Source organism: Ictidomys tridecemlineatus, chromosome 6 (assembly GCF_052094955.1).
Source record: "Ictidomys tridecemlineatus isolate mIctTri1 chromosome 6, mIctTri1.hap1, whole genome shotgun sequence".
Lineage (NCBI taxonomy): Eukaryota > Metazoa > Chordata > Mammalia > Rodentia > Sciuridae > Ictidomys > Ictidomys tridecemlineatus.
In genome coordinates, this window is record NC_135482.1 from 82,513,022 (window position 1) to 82,534,397 (window position 21,376).

Consider the following 21,376-nt stretch of genomic DNA (forward strand, 5'->3'; position numbering starts at 1 on the left):
TTTGAGACAGGGTCTTGCTAAGTTGCTGAGTCTGGCTTTGAACTGGTGATCCTCCAGCATCAGCCTCCCAAGCTGCTGAGATTTCAGGTGTTAAACCATTGCTCCTGGCCTTGAAAATATTCTATTTTTTAAATGTGTATAGAAATATTCATTCTGTTCTTTACTCTGTTTCTGGTTTTTTAGAATTTCTTTTGAGATTGTAATCCAGAGGTCTAAAAGGCTTTAACCATCACTTATCTGACTTCTGGTTTTGGGTGTGAGGAGAGATAAGGAGGGAAGTGGTGTTGGTAGACTGATTAGAAGAGACACGGGGAACAGGGAGGTCTTGTAGGTTCTATAAGGGTATGACTCATCTCTACTTGCAGCCAACCCCATTACCCTCACAAACCTGGTCCTCTGTGGTGTTCTTCATAGTACTCGCCATCTGACTCCGTGTGCTCTTTATTTTAGTGACTGTCTGTCAAGGGATCACTTTCTATGCCTGATCTTAGCCAAAGGGCCAACAAGTGATGAGTGTACCAGTGCTTTTTGGAGGCAGGGATCTTGGTTTTCACCATCACTGGATCCCCAGCACCTAGAACAGTGGCTGGCACTTGGAAAGCATTTGATGGATATTTTCTGAGTAAATAAATGAATATAAAAGAGCTGTGCAGACTTCTGTAAGATTAGAGTGTGGGAAGAAGGAGACTTCAGGATTTGTATGTAAGAGGCATTTGCAGCCATATTTGTTGCCAATTAATCTCTCAAAACTCCACTTTCCTACTCTGGAAAATGAGGATAATTAAATATAATTAAATTAAGAGAACTAAATGAGGTAAAATGCTTGGTGTAATGTGTGGCGCAAGGTAAGCACCCAGGAAGTGATACCAGCATGATTAATTTTATTATATGATAAATAGGGATCACTCTTACTCTTATAAATATCTGGCACATTATTTACTGCTCAACTAAATGTAACGTGGCTTTGTAATTTCTAGGCTATCTGTACAATAAATATCTCAAAGTAACCCTTTTGAAAAGTAACTCTTTGAAGCAAATATGCACAGTAAAGCAGAAAATCTTGTCTAAAATAAGAATTAGAAAAACCTAATGCAGTCTGTCAAGGTAAGAAATTAGGATTAAAGTCCCTTTGGATTCTGTGTCAGTGATTCTTTTTCCTAGTTCACTTTTCAATTAATACCATTTTACTTCTGACATTCTGTAGGAAACTGACATGATATGCACATTCCTTATTAATTTCTGTGAATAAAACATATCATTTGATAAATTCAAATGGTTAGATTACTAGGGATTAAATTGTTCATCACCTTCTGTGATGATCCAAGACTTTGATACACAAATGAATTAATTAAAAGATTGAAAAATAGAAAGCCATTGATTCCTTGAAAAGATTTTGTTAGACTATCTTTTCATTCTGTCTCTAGAGAACATAGTTTTAAATGCCAGAAGCTATTTTATCCATTAAAGAGTCTGGTGTATTTGGAGGACCTTTTCTTTGACCTTTAATTCTGTAGATAACATCTTTTTTATGGCAAGGTAGGAGAAGAAGAATTAAGTATTAAATATATATCTAAAAATTGAAAGCTAGAAATCTATTTTCTATAGATTTTATCTAATAGAATGGGTGCTTCTGTGTAATATTTTAACATTGAAATAGAAACCGTAGCTTCAAAACACTGGCTTTCATAAGCTGTAGTTTTCTGTTTCCTGCATCAGTAGTTCAGATAAGAGCCTGGCACACTGATGTCCCAGGGTGCATGTCCTGGAGGGGTGGCCAGTCACAGTCACTTGATAAAAAATTGATTTCAAGCCAGGAAGCAGGTGGTGACCAGCTTCTGATAGTCATGGAGAAACCATGATTATCCTTTTGTCATTTTGCTTTTTAAAAATTCCCCAAATCTCAATTAAAAAGATTATTTGGGTCATTGAGGCACTACAGGGAATTCCTCAAAATTTGAGTTACAACCTCCTGACATTATTTGTTTTATTGATCTACACTCTTCTTTTTGGGTGCGGGAAAGATCTATGGCTTTTATTTATCAAATATTTTTGTTTTATCTTTAATGTCTACGTATTACTTTGTATTAGGATGTTGAAAACTAGCGTTGTAAATGACAACTTTTGGAATTCATAAAAACATCAAACATCATCTCTAAGATTCCATAGACCCTTCCATCTGTGTATCTTCAGTGCCTAATAAATGCACAGTCGGGCAGAGTGCTTTACATATAGCCGAGGAAGCAAAGGACTGTCTGCTCTCCAGGAATTGGCCTTGGAGTTCAGAGGATAGTATGTAATCAACAGCCAGAGCCTGTAGGTAAGGTCATACAGAGCTACTTACCTGTGCTGGTGGAACTGGTCAGTGTAAGATGAGTCCAAAGAGTTCTTGCTTGGGGTGAATTTTTTCCCATGGTTCTCAAAGAAAGTAATAGACATGGTTTGGAAGAGAAAAACCTTGTAGGAGTCATCAAGAAGGCACAGACATGGATGTGAAAAGTTTAAATCATATGTAGACAATATAAAAACTAAGGCTCACTTCAAGGAAAGGGTTGTGAAAGGGATTATTGACAGTTCACTTTCCTTTAAGATAATGAATGAAGAATTTGGATTTGCCATAATTAGTAATAGAAATGAGATTTCAGGCAATTTCTCCTAGCAACCTAGAGGCTGTGACTAAAGGACTATTTGAAACCATTGAAATAGACCAGTGAAGACATTAAAAAAATCCAATCTGCCCTTGAAGAGCTCCCGTATAGTGTGGCAAATATGTGATAGCAGTAGGAATAGTAGCGTGCTTATGGGGAAGCACTGAAGTGCTGCACATCTATGCCAGAGGGTGCCAGGGAGCTGCACGGAAGACTGAGGAGGCTGAGGAGGAGCTGCTTGCTGGATGAGTGAGGAACATGGGGAGAGACAAAGGGGGCTCACGTAGTGAGGGCAGCTTGTACCTGAGCAAGGAGGCATGCATGTCATGCCGTGTGATTTTGTGTGACTGATACATGTGGAAGTTGTGCTAGATGGTGGGAGGGACTGTTCAGATTAGAAATGTAGTTCAGAGCATATCCACTAAATTAAGAAGAGTGGGTTTAACTTTAAACTAAGAGGAGTTTTATAAAGAACATTGTATTTAAAGAAGACCACTCCAGAGTTGAACTGACCAACATGTTGCCTTCTAAGCACATATTGGCTACTAGATTAAAATTAATATCATTAAAATTAAATGAAATCCAAAAGTCAGTTTCTTAGTCATGCTACCCACATTATGTGTTGTCCATTGGCTACTCCATCTGGGATAGCACAAGTATCGGACATTTCTGTGGTCAAAGAGAAAGTTCTAGCGTATAGTGCTGGTCAGGAACTTTGTGAAGTAACCAGAAGAGACTGGAGTTAGAAGCAGAGGACCAGAAACTTTGAGGACCTGGGCCAAGGGGATGGCATTGATAATGGTAAGGAGGCGAAGGGTTGAAGATATTTTTAGGAGGCACAATCAATGGCATGGTAACCATGAAATGGTAGAGTTTAGGAGTAGAAGAATTTCAGATTTGAAGAACTGGATATGTCACTTCTCAATTTGGAGAAAATGGGAGATAGTGCCAAGTTAATGAAGGAAGTAATCCATTCTGTTCTGATTAAATTTGGTTGGGGCTGCTTATAGAATGTCCAGGTGAAAATGTCTAATAGGCACAGGCTTCACAAATGGTTTAGAAATTCGGGGATTGACTAGGGCTAACAAAGTAGATTTCATTCTCATCTCTAGAGAGAAGATCATTAGGGAGTGTGAAAGAATGGTGAGATGTTTAAGACAGAACCACAAGGAACATTATCTTTTAAGGGTGGACAAAAGACTGGGAGCCTGCCAAGCCAGAGAAGCAGCTGGAAAACCAAGTGGGTTGAATCACAAATGCCAAGCAAGGGAAGGATAGAGTTTCAAAAAGGAGGGAGTGTTACCGAAAAGGTCAGGAGCAAAATCTATTTACAGCACTTGGCAAGACTGCGATCATTTGTGACTTTATTGAGAACATTTTTAGTGGAAGCCAGAAGGCCTGGGTGGAGGAGTGATGAGGAGGCCAGGAGGTACAGGTCAGTGCCGATCAAATGTTCAGAGAGAGAGGGCGAGAGTTAAGAGTGCAGATAAGAGTCCCGTTTGATGCTTTTTGCAAATATACTTAAAAATGATGGGTGAGTATTGCACTGTTTTTGCACTGAAGAGAAGTACCTAAAAAGGAGCAGGATATCACAGGGTCTTACTCTCTTTTCCCATGGCTTTTCCACCCGCAGCAGGCATATTTATAATTTATAACCTTACTTTAATGTGCTTTTGGCATTCTTGGTAAATTGGACTATGCAATTCTTGAACTGCCTTTGAGTTTATGGTTATTTATATTGGCCAGTGGCACAAAGAGAACCTAGAATAGTAGGGGGAAAAAGTCTCCTGTGTACTGTTTACAGTCTATCTCACTTGAAGCAAATATCTAACACTTCTGGACCTGAGTTCTTTTGTGTATTAAAAAAGGTGACAATATATGTCGTATGGAATTATTTTGGAATTAAGGAAGATAGAGTGTATACAGTCCCTTGTACATGAAATTTATTCAGTATGTGTTAAGTTTCTTCAGTTTTGTAGAGAGGAAAGAAAGAGAAGACACTGGAGAACAGTGTTTTATTATTATCATCATCATTGTCATGAAGAACTGATACTTCTTTGTCTTATAATGTAAAATGGGAAAAAATGTTTAGGGACCAATTTTAGTGATTTCATCTGTTTACCTGGAAAATATCACCTGTTATGCTTTGACATAGGAAATACTGCCTCATGGAGACATCAAAAATTCTTCCAATCAAATTCTACCCAAAGTTTACACGTCAGACATGATACATAAGCCAGCCAGTTACTTCCATGACATAAAGTAGACACTTTGGGTGAGATTACTCAAAATTAACTGGGTTAAATGTGCTGTGTGCTTATCAAGGAGGGCAGCTTAACAGACTGCTCCTGCCTTTTAGTATTATACCACAATGTTGGTTGCTTTTTTTTTTCTGAGGTCCTCTGATAAAATTTTCTTGAAAAAATACCAATTGCAGGGCTGGGATTGTGGCTCAGCATTAGAGCGCTCTCCTAGCATGTTTGAGGCACTGGGTTTGATCCTCAGCACCACATAAAAATAAATAAATAAAATAAAGGTATTGTGTCCAACTGCTACTAAAAAAACATTAAAAAATACCAATTGCACTGATCTGATCATTACACATTGCATATATGTTTTGATTTAGCAAACGATGCCCCACAAATATTTACAGGTACAACTGTGTCAGTGAAAATAAAGTTTTATTTCTAGAGAAGAAATGAAGATTCTTTTGAATAACTTGAAACAGTTTTATGTTATATGATAACTTAATTTATAGTCTTGCAATGTGGTAGAGTTAGAATTCATTGAGACTTGTAGCATTTTAAAAGGTTTTCATTCTGAATAATTCCACAGTTTTTCTCTATAAACCTGTTGAGATACTTGAGAAATCCCCCATGTATGGAAGAAATGCTTATATCACTTCTTTGACTTCTTCACAGTTAGCAGTTATGTCTTTCTTTATGTGCTTGTTCCCCTGAGCATTGTGTATGTCCTCCACTGACTGTTTTGTTCCCCATGAAGAAAGGCCCATGCAAGCTCATGACTGGATGTCTTGTGCTAGAACAGTGTCTCACATGTAGTTTACATTGAGTAAATACTAGATGATTGAATAGATGAAGTATAAGGACTATGCTTATTGTAAATCCAGTTATTTCTTTTTTTTTAAAAGAGAGAGTGAGAGAGAGTGAGAGAGAGAGAGAATTTTTTAATATTTATTTTTTAGTTTTTGGTGGACACAGCATCTTTGTTTGTATGTGGTGGTGAGGATCGAACCTGGGCCGCACGCATGCCAGGCGAGCGTGCTACCGCTTGAGCCACATCCCCAGCCCGAGTTATTTAAATTTATAGAAAAGGAAATCCAGGCTCAGTGAGATGATTCATTTTGCTCAAAGTATATATATATATATGTACATATGTATTATATATGTGCATATGTAACTTATGTATAAAATATATATATACATATAGTGACAGTATTAGCGATGAATACTAATCTTGTACAGTTTCATCTGTATCAGTGGTTCTCAATTTCAGGGTGATTTTTCGCAATATCTGTAGGCATTTTTATTTCATAATTGGAGAGGGGGACTTATATTTATTGCTAGAGAACAGAGAGATAGCTAGACATCCAATAATGTATTAGACAGCCCTCCACAACAAAGAATTATCTTGTCCAAAATGCCAGTAGTGTTTAGGTTGAGAAATCTTGATTAACACTATTCTGCAATTACACAATTATTTGCTGAATGTCCCCTAGGTGAAAGTAGTATTTTGAGATTGTGAAGGAAAAAAATAGGTGATTAATCCATGATTTTTGGCCTTGAATAGTTTGCAATCTAGAGGAGAATTCTATTAACTCAGTCACTGTGACATTGAGATCTTTCTTATAATTGCTTCCATCATACATCTGAGACACCTGGTCTTGTGTAATGTTTAAATTATTATATCTATAGGTGCCATCTCACAGTAAGTTTAAAGAATTATAACCTGAAATCTAAGCACAAATAAGAAAAACAATTCCATTAACTTACTTATAAACATTGTGCTTACACATAATACTCTGATTTAACCACCTATTAACTGGGTGATTAAGTTATTCAGAAAAGTTGTAATAAGGCTATTGTTTGTAGAAATGAAGGGGGCATAATCTAAAGGAAATTAGGCCATTTCATATGCTAGAGATTCTGTAGCAACCCCAACATGTAAATTATAAGCTGTTTTTGGTGAATTAAGAAAAACATCTAGGAATTAGGACAGTAATGTAAGATATGACATTATTTAGGTTTTATTTTGCAGTATACTAAATAAAGTGAATCAAGGTTTAGAAATGGACTCTTGTTCATTGTAAAGATCTCCAATGGTATAGTTTTAGAGAATGAAGACCAGTTTTTGAGAACTATATAGTGATAAAACTCCCTGGATAAAATGTGGAACAAAGCACTTGGTTATGAAGATATAGTAAAGATATTTTGGCTTCATGAGGTAATAGAGTGCCACGTTTGTAGACTCTAACCCTGTAATGTCAGTTCTAAGAGGCAGGCATGTTGCTAGTTATATGGCAAAAGGAGGTAGACAAACTCTTACATATTTTTGAGTGTTTCATACACAACACAGCTTTTGGCATTGTTACCTTGGTGATGCAGTCAAGTTCACAACTTTGTCTTTGGGGGAGAAAATAATTATATCATACATATGCAATGGGATAATATGGGAGCCTTGGTAAATAGTTCTTCCAGAGTCATAGGAAGAATTACAAATCAAGCATCACAGTTTCTGATCTGCTTTTTACGTTTTCTTACTTTGAAGATTATTAAAGTAAAAGCCTTTGATAATCTTTTTAAAAACAAGATAGATGAAGTAATGCAAAATAATTTTATTTGAGATCTCATATTGCTCTTTTAGTTTATTTGTTTGTAGATAGGCAAAACTTCCACCAGATGGCAGTAAACACTTACTTCCTGATTATTCAATAGTCTGGATTTAATTAATTAAAAACAGTACTCAAGAACTTGTTTATTAGTGTAGGTTTATGAATGTTAGGGCTGTAGCATTAAATATCCATATATTTAGTTCTTTATCATATCTGTCAACTATAGGATATGAGAAAGGCCCAATTTGTATGTATGTGTGTGTATACAGATAAAATACAGACACATACTAGACCCTAAACACACAGAATATTCCACATTAAAATATAAATTGTAGCTGGCGTACATAAACACCCATTTAAAGTTATTTTTTCCTTCATCTCTTTTCTGGACTTTTATCAATCAGATTTGGCCCTGAAGTTCTAGTCACTGTTTTACTTGAAAATATACACACAACGATTTTATGACATTAATGTTTATAGATTGTGAAGGAAAAGAAAGGTGATTAACCCATGGTTTTTGTCCTTGAATAGTTTGCAATCCAGAGGAGAATTCCATTAACTCAGTCACTGGGACATTGAGATCTTTCTTGTAATTGCTTCCATCATACATCTGAGACACCTGGTCTTGTGTAATGTTTAAATTATTATATTTATAAGTGCCATCTCACAGTAAGTTTAAAGAATTACAACCTGAAATCTAAGCACAAATAAGAAAAACAAACTCCCTCCTCCTCCTCCTCCTCCTCCTCCCCTCCCCTTCCTCTTCTTTCTCCTCCCCCTCCTCTCCCTCTTCCTCCCCTTTTTCCTCCTCCTCTACAATATCTTTCTTTCCTTATTTTTATGTGGTGCTAAGGCTCTAACCCAGTGCCTCTCATGTGCCGGGCAAGTGCTTCTCACTGAGCCACAACCCCAGGCCTGTGATGTTACTTTCTCTATGCTACTTTGCACTGTATCTAACTTCTTTCTATTCTTCTTTAGCCATTTAAAAAACCCACTCTCTTTTAATATTAGTAGTCTTTAAATTCTTTGTCTGTTATTCTCTTCTGTGGCTGCTGTGGGCCATAAATTTGATCTTGGTTATCTGTAGCTATATAAACTTAATCAATATTTCAAAGGTTGAGTTCTTTCCCCACAAAATGATAATTATTCTTAGTGCAGAGTTAAAAACTTGAGAGTCACAACAAGCATTTTCTTCTCACATTCAGATACTACTGATTTTATGTATGTGTGGCCTGTGGTTTGAAGTCCCCATTGGTCTGGGTGGATCTTCCCTCTGGTCTTGGATCACACCGCTCTTTATTATGGAGGCAGGAGGGAAGCAAGACACTAAGTGACTGAATGATGTATCTCTGGCACCACCAGACCTGTGCCTCGTCACCCTGCCACCTGACAGTGGTGTGACTTTGCGGAAGAACCCTGGGTGCCTCATCTGTACAGAAGAGTTAAGAATCCCTTCTTATAGCATAGTTGTGAGGTTAAATGAACTTTTAACAGCATATAAAAAGGATTTCATAAATGACCTTTCAGGGTCTTCTCTAAACAAGGCTCATTTTTCTCACTTGTGTGACATTTGCTCCCCCAGCGCTGCCTGTCTTCTCAGTCCCTCTTTTCCTTCTCTGCCGCTTAAAATTCTACCCATCCTTCAAGGCTTATCTCAAATGCTACTCTCCATGAATAATTCTTGAATAAATTTGCCCACCACAGATCCCTCCTTCCTCTGACCTATATTATTTATAAATTATTCATTCCTGTCTTATATCTCTGGTCACATTCTATTTTGTATTATAGCTGACTGTATTTATGTCTTATTTTCCCTTCTAGATCATAAGGTCTTATGGTCAGGGACCATATTCTCTTTGTCTTTGCTAAAATACCATATGCCACAATGCTTTGTCCATTATAGATGCTCTATTAATATTTATTGAATAAAAGATTGAAGAGCATATTATTTTTTTTCTCTCTCCAATGCTGGATTTATAGTTTATTTTTTTAACATAAGGAAATATTTCCTATAAAATCCTAAAAGATGCGGGAAACTTCATTGAGCATATCTTTTTCTTCCTTCTTTAAAAATATTTTTTTTGGCTATTTATTCTTAATCCAATTACTTTAATAATTACTGCTGTTACTATATTTAGAGAAGGAAAGCAGCATGGTATTTGATCTTTAATAGTTAATTTGGGTGGATTTATATAGCCACAGTTTTAGTTGGCTGGCGTTTCCCCCTCCTTTCCCTTCTCTTCCTCTTTGTTATTATTATTACTGTTCACACTTTACTGAATTTACTAATTGGCTACAACAATCACTTAATGTGATTTATTTATAATAGGACATTGTAGGTCGAGAAACACAGATGAGACAGAACCTGACTGGCACATCTTGGCATTGCCGCCAAGTACATGAATGTGTAAAATTCATTGACATCCACCTGGGGTTCAGTTAGAGATTTTTTTTTTTTCCTCATTTTTCAGATGAGAATGCCAAGTTCCATGGGGACTAGGTGACCTTTCCCAGCACACATGGCATTTCCTTTTAGAGCAGCCTGGGACTAGCTCCCTGTTCATCCCAGCAAGGATTGAACTGGGTGATCCTGAGTGAATAAAATATGTCAAGACTGAATTATAGAATGTAACATTGACTGTGGTATAGACTATGACCTGTACTTCAAAGGGCATAAATTATTTTGTGTTTGACTTAGGAATATTAATTCCTTTTTCTGTGCACATTTTAGTTATAGATATAGATGTGTCATGGTTTCCAGCATGAGTTTATTTATGGTGTTTGGAACCAACTATTCTAATGCTTATTAAATGTAAATTTGATCCTAGGTTATATCTTTGGTTAAAAGTGTTGCATATTTTTGGTTGTAATTTAGTGAAAATTTTAGTATGGATTTTTTTTTAAGTTTGAAACAAAAGTTAGGATTTTAATTTGAAAACAAAATTAAAAAAAAAAAAAACTATGATGGTCCTTGGGGCTGGAGTTGAAGCTCTGGCAGAGCACTTGCCTTTTGCATGTGAGGCTCTGGGTTCGATCCTTAGCACCACATAAAAAAATAAATGAACAAAATAAAGGTACTGTGTCCATTACAACTAAAAAAAATTTTAAAATATGGTGATACTTGATTAAAATAGGTGAATAAATCCCTTCTGGGCACCATACTGGAATTTTCTTTACTATCAAGTAAAAATGTATTTTCTTGGGTTTCCTAATCAGTAGATAAGAGGGCCAGATAACTAACTCTCTGGTCCTCGAATTTTCCTTCTTGCATCCTAAATGCAAGATTAATCCTGTTTGGGAACAAATTCCATGATTCATAATTCAAAGGAATTCAGGGAGTCCAAGGTGGAGTCTGAGTCTCATAGGAAGTGGAGGTCAGCTCCAAGCCCCCAGTTGCTGGCCCAGCCCTGGCAGGCAGCTCATGTCTCCCCTCCTTTGTATCAGTTCTGAGCATGGAAGAGATGCTGTCATGAGGCTCTGGGACTGGGTTAGTTTTCTGTCCTTCCTCTCCCTTACACCTTCGCTCTCTGATTTGTTTCACCACAGTTTGGTTTTGTTTACTTTCATATTTCACATAAGTGGAATCACACAGCACATTCTTTTTGTGTCTTTCTTCTTCCACTCGATGTTTTCCAGAGTCATCTGTGTGGGGTGGTAGCTCATCTGGTTCCTGCTGAGCAACTCCATCTCTGACTCAGCCACTTTTGGTTTATCCCTCCTGTGCATGATGCGTATTTTACTCAGGCCTGATTTCTTGCTTTGTTTATGTTCCTCTTGCTGTTTTCCCTACCTCATAATGTTTGAATGAATGTGTCGACCTCTTTTGTTGATTTTTCTCCTGAAATCAGGTGAACTTTGCATACACAGTCCTTTTTTCAAGTGAGCAAAGTTAGACTTTCTGTTATCTTTGATTATTGTTTGTGTTCTACTTATTCTCTCCTCCTTCTGAGTACACTGGCTGCCCAATAGTTAATAGTCCCTTCTCTGGTCCTTTGCTTTTTTAAAATTTTTATTTTGTATGAAAGGATAGCTATCCAACTTATCCTCTTCATCACTCATTCTATGTGGCATCAACAGTGCTTTTTATTGCTGCTAGAATAGATTTTGAGTTTGTATTTGTATTCGTTTTTATTGAAATTCTCATTATCTTACATTGCAATACTTTATATTATTGCTATTTACAATATTATATTGTCATCTTATCCTTTTAGCTGTTGGTGCATTTTTTACCTTTACATAAGTCACATTTACTTGTACTTTCTTGAATGTATGAAACCTTTTCCTGAAAATTTATTTTGCATCATACCATAAGAAATATTGAGAAGGAACCTGAGAAAGAATTCCCTCTGTTTCAATGTACTTTCTTATCAGTTATCTTTAAAAAAAAATTTGTTTTTTAGTTTTAGGTGGACATAATATCTTTATGTTTATGTGGTGCTGAGGATCGAACCCAGTGCCCCATGCATGCTAGGCGAACACTCTACCACTGAGCCACAACCCCAGCCCTCATCAGTTACCTTTTGTTTTTTCCTTCTTTCCTTCCTTCTTTTTGTATTATCCTCATAAGAGTGAGTTCTGTACATAACCATATGAGTTGAGTGGATTGTACTTTTGTTCCATTTCTAAATTCTGTGGTCTGACAATTTGATCCTTTTTCTTTTATCTTCCTTTCTCCCTCCCTCTCTCCCCCACCTCTTTTTTTTCTTTCACAAGGGATTGAACCCAGAGGTGCTTAACCACTGAGCCATATCCCTAAACTTTTTAATATTTTATTTTTGAGACAGGGTCTGGCTAAGTTACTGAGGCTGGCTTTGAACCTGTGATACTCCGATCTCAGCCTCCCAAACTGCTAGGATTACAGGCATGTACCACTGTGCCTGGCTCAATTCTTTTTCTAAGCCTTCAGCTAGCTGTAGGGCAGACTGATGGGTGCATTTCCAGTGTGGTTCCCAGTTTTAGCAGATGTTGACTCTCCGTGTCTGAGCTCCGCTGCAGTTGCTTCTGCCTCCTACCTCTTCGCTATTTCTACATTACGATGCAGTGTGATTCCAGCACACAGCATTAGTGGTTCTTTTGTTTCTCTTCTTTGCACTACAGTGCTTCTCAGAAATTCATCTGCCTGCATCTGCTCCCTGCACTTTCTGTCCAGTTACTTTCTGAGAATTGTATATCTCCCTGGTTGTGAGAGGAGATACAGGTCAATGGAGGGGCCCGGCTGGGGAAATGATTTTCTGTTTAATCTAATAGCAGCTTCTCACTGATCAAGAAGCCTTTCCATTTAGGTTTTTACTTGGTAAGTTCTCTGGGGTCTGAGTCAGGACAAATGGTGGGAGGCACAGCAGGCCTCTTCTTTCTTCTTGTAGGGCTGCTAGCTTGAAGTCAGGTTGAGGGGTGCCGGAAGCTGGGAGTTACCTGCCTCTCCCTCCAGAACTATCTGCTTTATAATTAGCTCCAACTTACTGAAGATTTGGAATTTAGGTGGTTCTTCAGCCTTTGTTCTCAATGAGATCGAGAGTTTTTTCTTTTGTCTTATTTTTCTTTTATGTTTTTTTTTTCTCCAGCACTTTCATGGAATGTAAAGATAATTTGGGAATGGCAATTAGGGCTTCTAGCCATGTGTCATTTTAAGAAAGACATCTGACTTTACATTTGGAATAACTTGAACTACTTGAGCTTGTGCATTGCACACACTGGTAGATTCACATGAAAATATTTAAATTCATTAGGGCTTGATATTTCAAGAAAAAGATCTTATAAATCTGTTGTTGAACAAATTATCCACTGGTTAATTCTGGACAACTAAGATATACTTTTCATGAGTGGGAATGAAGAGGGAATCTGACCAGCTGGGTGCCACTATTCAGTTTTTTCAGGGCTCATGTAGAGGTCATTGGGGTGACCTCTAATTTCTGCTCTCTGAGCCCAAAGATGAGTTTTGTCTGGGTTCCAATAGTTCTTGTGTATTCACTGACATAACTCACCTGCACTTCCCTTTTGCAGTTTTCTTTTCCCTGTGTGCATACCATGCAAAGCACTATCTTGAATCGTGGTTGAAACTTTCTTTTGGTGTATTTTTAAATATTGATGTCTGAGTGATTGGTTAATGTCAGTTTTTGCAAATGGTGAACTCTCTTGAATGCTTTCCCAGAAGAGGTGAGATTGTCTTCTCTGACTTGTACAAAGATGTCAACAGTGCGGATATGAACCAAGGCCCTAAGTCTGGCATTTTATCTTTTACTTCCTATAACTAGGACTTGGTAGTAATGTTTTAAGTGGTTATGTTTACTTCCACCATGCAGCCAGCGCAATGGTTTCATTAATGAGGTTCTTGGCATAAAAGTTAGTTAGCGAGATCGAAATAAAACACACAGACTCAGTTACCTTATTTCTATTGCTCCCCTCTCTGGTTCCCTCCTCTAACTGCCCAGCAGGGCAGCAGGGATTACTCAGGGCTAGCAGGAGAGAGAGAGAGTGAACAGCCTGGGAGTAGCTTTTTATTGGGGAACAAGAGATTCAGGGGAGAATTCCATCCAATGAAGGTTGAGGGGGGACTGCACTCCAAGGTCAGGGTCAGTGATTGGATCCCCGGGGTCAGTGGTCAGGCACACCCCCACACGGATGGGCTCTCTCATCAGGAAAGGGCCAGGAAAGATCTGACACAGCCAGAATGCCTCAGACCCTTAACGGGAGTCACCCAATCACGTGTAAGAATGGCTTCCCACATTTACTAAATTTTTTTCTCACCTTTTAAGATATCAAACTAAGCTAAGGGTACACTAGTGAACTGAATTAAAGATTACTAGTCTTGTTAATATGCTCTTAATGGCAATTCAAAACTAGTTTGCTTTCTTTCTTTTTTAGCTTAATCCTGATTATCGAGATGCCCAAAATGAAGGAAAAAATGTGGTGAGTAAAATTTTTTCTTCCCTAATAAATCCTGTATTTCATATGAACAAATGGAAGATTTAGTGTCAAATTTGAAGATTAGAATCTGTAAGAATCTCTCTCTTGAGATTCTTTGAGTAGAGCTATGGATGAAAGAAAAAAGATAAAAGATGATATAGCTTAGATTATAAGAAGTCCAATTAAATCACTGAGGGAGACTTCTAGCAATTTGAAGAACAAAAAAGGAAAACAAGAACAAAAGTGAAAAAAAAAATTACACTTTCCCCCCATTTAGCTGTTGGTCATTTGTGTGTCTTCTTTTGACAAGTGTCTGTCCCATTCTTCAGTTGGATTATTTGTTCTTTTGCCATTGAGAAGAGTTCCTTATAAATTTTGGATGTATATTTTGCAGATACTTTCTCCTGTTCTGTAGGTTGTTTCTTCACTCTGTCAATCATTTCCTTTGATGTGCAGAGATGTTTTAGTAACACTGTTTGTCAAAGTTGTGAAACTTTTGCTTTTGTTGCCTGTCTTTCTGAGGATTTATCTAAAAAATCCTTGCCCAGACTAAAGTCATATAATATTTTCTATCCATTTTTTTTCTAGTAGTTTCATAACCACCAGGGAAATGCAAATCATAACTACAATGAGATATCACCTCCCTTCAGTTAGAATGACTATTATGAAAAAGACAAAAAATAGCAAATGGTGAGGATTTGGGGAATTCTTATACATTGGAGGTTGAAATGCATAGCCATTATGAAAAGCAGCATGCAAGTCCCTCAAAATTTAAATACAGAACTGTAATATGATCCAGAAGTTCTACTGCTAGGTATATATCAAAAGGAAACAAAATCAGAGTGTCGAAAAGACATCTATACTTCCATGTTTATTGTTACACTGTTTACAATAGCCAGGATATAGAATAAATCTAAATCTTTATTGACAGATAAATAGATAAAGAATATATGGTACATGTATAAGAGAATACTATTCAGCACCGAAAAGATGAATCCTGCCATTTGCCACAACATGGATGTACCTGGAAGATGTTAAGTGACATAAAAGAGGCACAGAAAAACACATACTGCATGATCCTCACTCGCATGGAGAATCTGAAAATGTTCATCTCCTAGGAGTTAAGAATAGAATAGTGTCTGGAGGCACATATTCCTAGAGAAGAGATGACACAGGCTTTCTCCAGTGCAAAATCTCCCCCTTAAATAGTTCTAAGGACTAATTGTCTAATAATTTATTTATATGTAGTAAATAAGAGAACGAGGTTATGTTTATATGAAGTTCTGCCCAGTTAGTGAATTAAGATTTTAGTAAAATATCCATGCAGTTTTCTTATTTCCATAGATGCCACCAGTGTGTCCTTTCAACTGCCTTTGATTTAGAGGAAGAATGAGAACTTTATGTGCTTAATTTGCACTTAGTAGGACTTCTTTGCATATGTGTGGTACAGGAAATCTTAATATGCATCCTCTTTTTAGGTTGTCCTTCACACAATTTTTGACTAGTTTGTTTTTCTTGACAAGCTCTTCTCCTTGGAGGATCCAGCCTAGTATCTGGATCTCCCAGCCTGTGTTGAGGGTGGCTGGTTCTTCTGTCTCAATGTCCACTAGCCCTAGACTTTGTTGCTGCAGATTGATCCAGTGGGTATGTAGGCTAATGACCGTGAGTCTTTTTTCTTGTTTAAAGGAGTCCCTTTTGCTGAATAGGTGATTACTATTGCTGTAATGTTAGGAAAATATTAAGTTTGTCCTGAGCATCCATTGCCATTTGGTACAAATGACATTTGTTCTTTCTGTGAAAGAGAGATGCCCTTGAGTGTGTTTGCACACAATCTCTTAGGATGACAAGTTGAAACATCAACTTCATGCTGGCTCAGTGACAAGCAACGTCACAAGGACAGCTGTAGGGAGATTGGTCTCTTCTAAGTCATTCTTGTCAGTTGCTCCATTGGTGATATGGCCCCTTTCCCTCTTCCCACTTCAATCTAACTTTAGTGTTTGCTCTGATATCATGTGTTGAAGCTTGTACTGCTGTGGAAGTTAATGTCTGCTCTCCATCAGGCTGTGCGAGGTACATGTGTGGACTTGGAGCATGCACACTTAGTGCCGTAATCAGTAATGTTTCACTGTGTTCAAACACATCTACATAGAGTTTTCATTTGGAAAAAGAAACCTACTAGCTTGATGTCCTAAAACAAAAGCTGCTAAAAATCATAAGGAAACCAATGAGGAGGAAAGGTGACTAACTGACTGAAACGTGCTTCTGCCCTGAATAGCCCACTTGGCTGTGGGCCTGCACACAGCTCTTCACTAGTTGCTTTGAAGGTGAAGCAAGGCCTTTGAGTGAAAAAATGGTTAGAAAAAACATTGAGCACTTTCTCTTTTTGCAAGTTGGTGAAAACAGATTCATCCAGGGAGCTTTATCTTTTCAAGTGTCATATTCACTCTGAGAAACCTTGTTTTCTCATGTTTAGAGCATGCTGGGTTTTATTTAAAACTGGTTAAAATAAATGTTATTTCCAGGTGGAAAAATGACTTTTGATTTGGTTTGAGGCTAAGAAAGGGAGGTGAAACTGCTCTTTTAATTTAATAATTGCATTCAGCCAATGATGAAGTATTTCATTATTAGACAAAAATATCACTAATAAGTTTTCGGTTGTCTGAAATTAATTGTAAACATCAATATGGTACTCTTCAGTTATGGTAAAGACATCTTAAGATGAATGGCTCATATTTTGGCACAGTATTTGAAGTTCAAAATGTTACAACAATAAACAAACTCTCGGGTGTGGGGTTGTGGTTCAGGGGTAGAGCACTTGCGTAGCATGTGTGAGGCCCTGGGTTCGATCCTCAGCACCATATATGAATAAACAAAGTTAAAAATCCATTGGCAACTAAAACATATTTTGAAAAAAAATTAACAAATTCTGAAAAAAAAAGAATAGAATGGTGGTTTTCAGAGGGTGTGGAGAGTAGGGGGGAGGAGAGAATGGGAAAAGTAAGTCGATGGGTATAGAGTTACAATTAGGAGCGAGAAGTTCTAGGGTACTGTTGCACAGTAGTGTGAATATGATTAACAAGGATGTGCTGTTTATTACAAAATAGCTAGAAGAAAGCATTTTGAATGTTCTCACTACAAAAAAATAATAACTGTTTAAGGTAGTAGATAGATATTCTCATTATCTTAATTTAGTCATCACACAATGTATACATGGAATGAAACATCATATTGTACCCCATAAATATGTACAATTATTTTATGATTAAAAAATAAAAATTAAAAAAACCCCAGTAACACTGCCACCACCAAAAACCCCATAAATTTTACCCTTTGATAGAGAGTTGAGTGTTCAGCTAACATGACTACTTGTGTTTGCATCAGTGCACAGTTTATTTGGGGGATGGGACAAGGGAATCAAGTCAGAACTTCTAACCTGATCGAGTCCTGCTTGGCTGACTCTCCTCTTTCCATTTGACTGTTGGGATTACAATAGAAAGGAAGCTGAAGTCTCGTGCCATTGGCCCAGTGAAACTGTAATTTGTGTCAAAATAGCCCCCAATACAGATGTAGGCTTGTTCCATCAATTAGATCTATTTCTATTTCCGTTTTGTCACCCTGGGTGGGCTCTTCTCCTCTCAGGTTTCCAGTGGCTGCCCAAGATTGTTGGATTCTGTTTTTCCTATGATTTAAGAATATGCTCTCAGTAACCAGTTTAAAAAGCGGAGGATGGATCATGGCTTCTTTGGTTCTTCCTTTGAGTTTGTCACTGCAGCAGAGGCCACCAGAAACACGCCTGCCATTGAACAAGTTCAGTTTATTACTCTTCACAGGGAGATGCAGGCACAACATGGGAGAACTGCTGGGCATCTCAGGAAGAGCATGTTATGATTTGGACTTGTGTAAGGTACTTTTGAGGAGAATTTGAGGAAGTGGAGCTTTGTCATGGATAGGGATGATGTTAGGAAGAAGAGAATCTTAATAAATTTTACCTGAAAGGAGGGAAGGCTAAGGATGCTTCATCAATTTATGTTAGCTAGGGAAGTATTTAGTCATGTTTGTGGCTTGGATGGTATTCATATTTTGTCTGTTTTCAGACACCATGAAGGAGGGTCCTATCTTCGTCTTGACCCATCATGGTCAAAGTGTCCTTGTCTGATGTCGATCTTGTATGTCATTGTTCATGTTGGCAAGAGGACAACCTAGCCTAGCTGGAGTATACCTGTTGGATGTCAGGGGCTGCTTTTCTTTCTTTCAAGGGTTATTTTTATAACATTCTGTGAGGCTTCTTTAGCATGGTTTAGGACCAAGAGGGCCCTACATCTAGTAACCACGTGTGTGCCACTGGAAAAGTCAGAGAGCTTTCTTGAGACTCAGTTTCCTTATCTAGTGGGGTGAAGATGTTTGCCTTATATACCTCATCTGGGTGCCATGCGATAAAATGGGATCAAACAAAGGGAAAAATAAAATAAGAATAAAATAAAAGCTGTTAGTAGGCTAGCAATAAAGGTTGTCACTATTACAAGGGCATGATATCAAAGTTTCACATTGAGCGATTGGATTACATCTCTGTGCTCATTTTCTTTCTGCTTCATACTGTTGGTGGTACTGGGCAGAGTGGAGTGGGAGAATATGGGATATAAAGGTATGTAGAGCACAGAAAATATAAATAATTCATGAATCTGTGGCGAAGTTCACTATTTGTGCTAATCCAGCTTTTACCCTGTCTTGATACGTATTTTTTTTCCTTTTTATTTCAAAACACCATTTCTTCATTTGCCTCTGAAGGTGAGAAGAATGCTCTTCTGTTTAAACAGTTGTCAGCGGCATTTCCTTAATTGTACACAAGACAGGTGGGGCTGCATTTGCTGGAGATGTTTATGACTGTATCTCATCTGTCATCTCAGAGAGACATCCAACTGGAGACACTTGATTTAATTTTTTTCCTCTCCAGAAACCCTAGCTTGAGAGTAAACAAAACAGAGAGTATGGAACTATAACGACAACAATATGGCTTCTCATTTTATAGATCATTTACCACAGAGCAATAATTATGTTTCTGTCTAAAGAAGAAAACAGAGGAGGCTTCAGACTTTATCTCCTGCCTGTGAAATAAGAAATCAATTTCCCAAAACAGAAGGCCATTTCACCTCAGATCTGGGTTCCAGTAATGCTGAGTTCACTATGACTATGCTAATTTTTTCTTTCCTAATTTTCCCTAGGTTGTCTATTTAATGCCCAGTTAATATTTTTCCTGTAATTTAGAAACCTTTATCAAAATGTTGCCTTCCATTTTTGAAGTTTCAGAGGTTAATGCATGGTGCCGCAGAAATGAGGCGATGTGTGTCAGAGCTCCCATTAAGACCCAAATTGCTGTATTTATTTTACAAAGGAGTCTATTATTTCCAATCTTACAAATGTACAGCATCCACAGGGACCCGGTAAACATTGGAACCGCGTCAAGCCAGGCTTGGAACCTGACAGTCATTATTTCTTCTTGAAAGGTTGTATCTTTTCAAATGATTCTGGGAAAGGGCTTTTTTAAAAAATCTTCTTCTTCTTCTTTTTTTTTTTTTTTAAATGTACTGCAGCACCACCTATATTAACACAACCATATTTATGTGGAATGTGATCTAATTTTTGGAGGAGTATCTTTGGTTAATGGTGGGGTTTCTCAACCCTAGCAATATCTACATATTGGGCCAGGCAAGTCTCTGTTGCGTGTGGGGTGTCCTTTGCATCTCAGGCTGTTTAGCAGCATCTATGACCTCTATTTACTAGGTAGGTGCCAACAGCCCCCCACCCCTAGTCCCTAGTTATGACAATTAAAAATATGTCTAGAAATTTTCAAATGACCCCCCCAGGGACAAAATCTCCCCCATTGAGAACCACTGGTCTATCTACGTGCATTTATGTATACAAACAGAAATATTATTGGAATCAGGAAACTTTGCTGAAAATGAAATTGTACATTCTGTAGAATTTTGGGATGTGGTGATGCCAGATTCTGAAAGACTCTCAAAATTCCTTGAGCACTGGCTTCTGAAAGTAAGATTCCCCCAATTTCTTTAGTTTTTTTTTAATTCTGTGTTCATCACTGGTTAAGTGCTAAGGGGGAAAAAAGAAAAAAGAAAAAAAGAGAGAGTGAGGATTTGTTCAGGAAGCCCTGCAAGAGGAGGAACATGTGCAGCTTTAAGAGGCAGTGTTGTGTGTGGTTACATAAAGTCAGCAGTAAGCCCAAGAGGCTGGGAATGCAAACAGAGAAGCCTATGCATCATTATGCCACGGCCTCACACAGCTCAGAAAAGCAGACATGTTTCTTACAGAATGTCTCTGGCTCCCAACAACAGAATTGCAATGTGAGGTTCCTGCTAAAAATTGTTGACTCACCAGTGAGTAACACAGAAGGTGTTCCAGGGGTCTAACTGCTCTGCTGCCACCGGCCCCAGGACAGCAGGAGAAACCAGGAGAGCCCTGAGTTTCCTAAGTGGCTTTTCTTAAGGGTCAGAATCTCCTGTAACCTGGGAGGCCCTGCCTCTCCTTCCCAGTGAAAATGCCAGTTTGCATTTCCAGGACTGGGTTAACATTCTGAGACCCTGTGTCACCCTGAATTGAGCTCACTGATGTTACATCTCACACCCGTTTAAGCTCTGTGGGACCTTAATGCATTTTTGTGATTCAAGGGAGAGACCATTGAGCTGCAGTAATTCCACACAGGGAACTACTGTTTCCATGTCTTTCTTTTTCTTACTTAAAAATCAATGTGGGTTTATAAACAAAAGCCACAAGCGTATGGTTCTGAGCAAGATGGTCTTCATGCTATAAAGATCTAATATTGACTTTGTTCTACATTGAAGTCAGATTCATATATTAAAAAATATATACTTGAAACTTGTTATTGGGATATCATTAGTTAAAAATTCCAGGAGATGCCTTGAAGTTTACTGTCAGACTCTTTACAGAGAAAGTTCATGTAACA

The 21,376-nt window shown here is 37.8% G+C and overlaps 1 protein-coding gene across 2 annotated transcripts in view; it reads left to right on the forward strand.

Annotated features, from left to right (window-relative positions):
- Itpr2 (inositol 1,4,5-trisphosphate receptor type 2) overlaps positions 1-21,376 on the forward strand; it is a 471,319-nt gene that overhangs the window by 105,544 nt on the left and 344,399 nt on the right. For both annotated transcript variants that reach the window (XM_005328880.5, XM_040280879.2), the window contains one exon: positions 14,359-14,403. In XM_005328880.5, the coding sequence (XP_005328937.2) occupies positions 14,359-14,403 (45 nt within the window). The remainder of the gene's footprint in view (positions 1-14,358; positions 14,404-21,376) is intronic.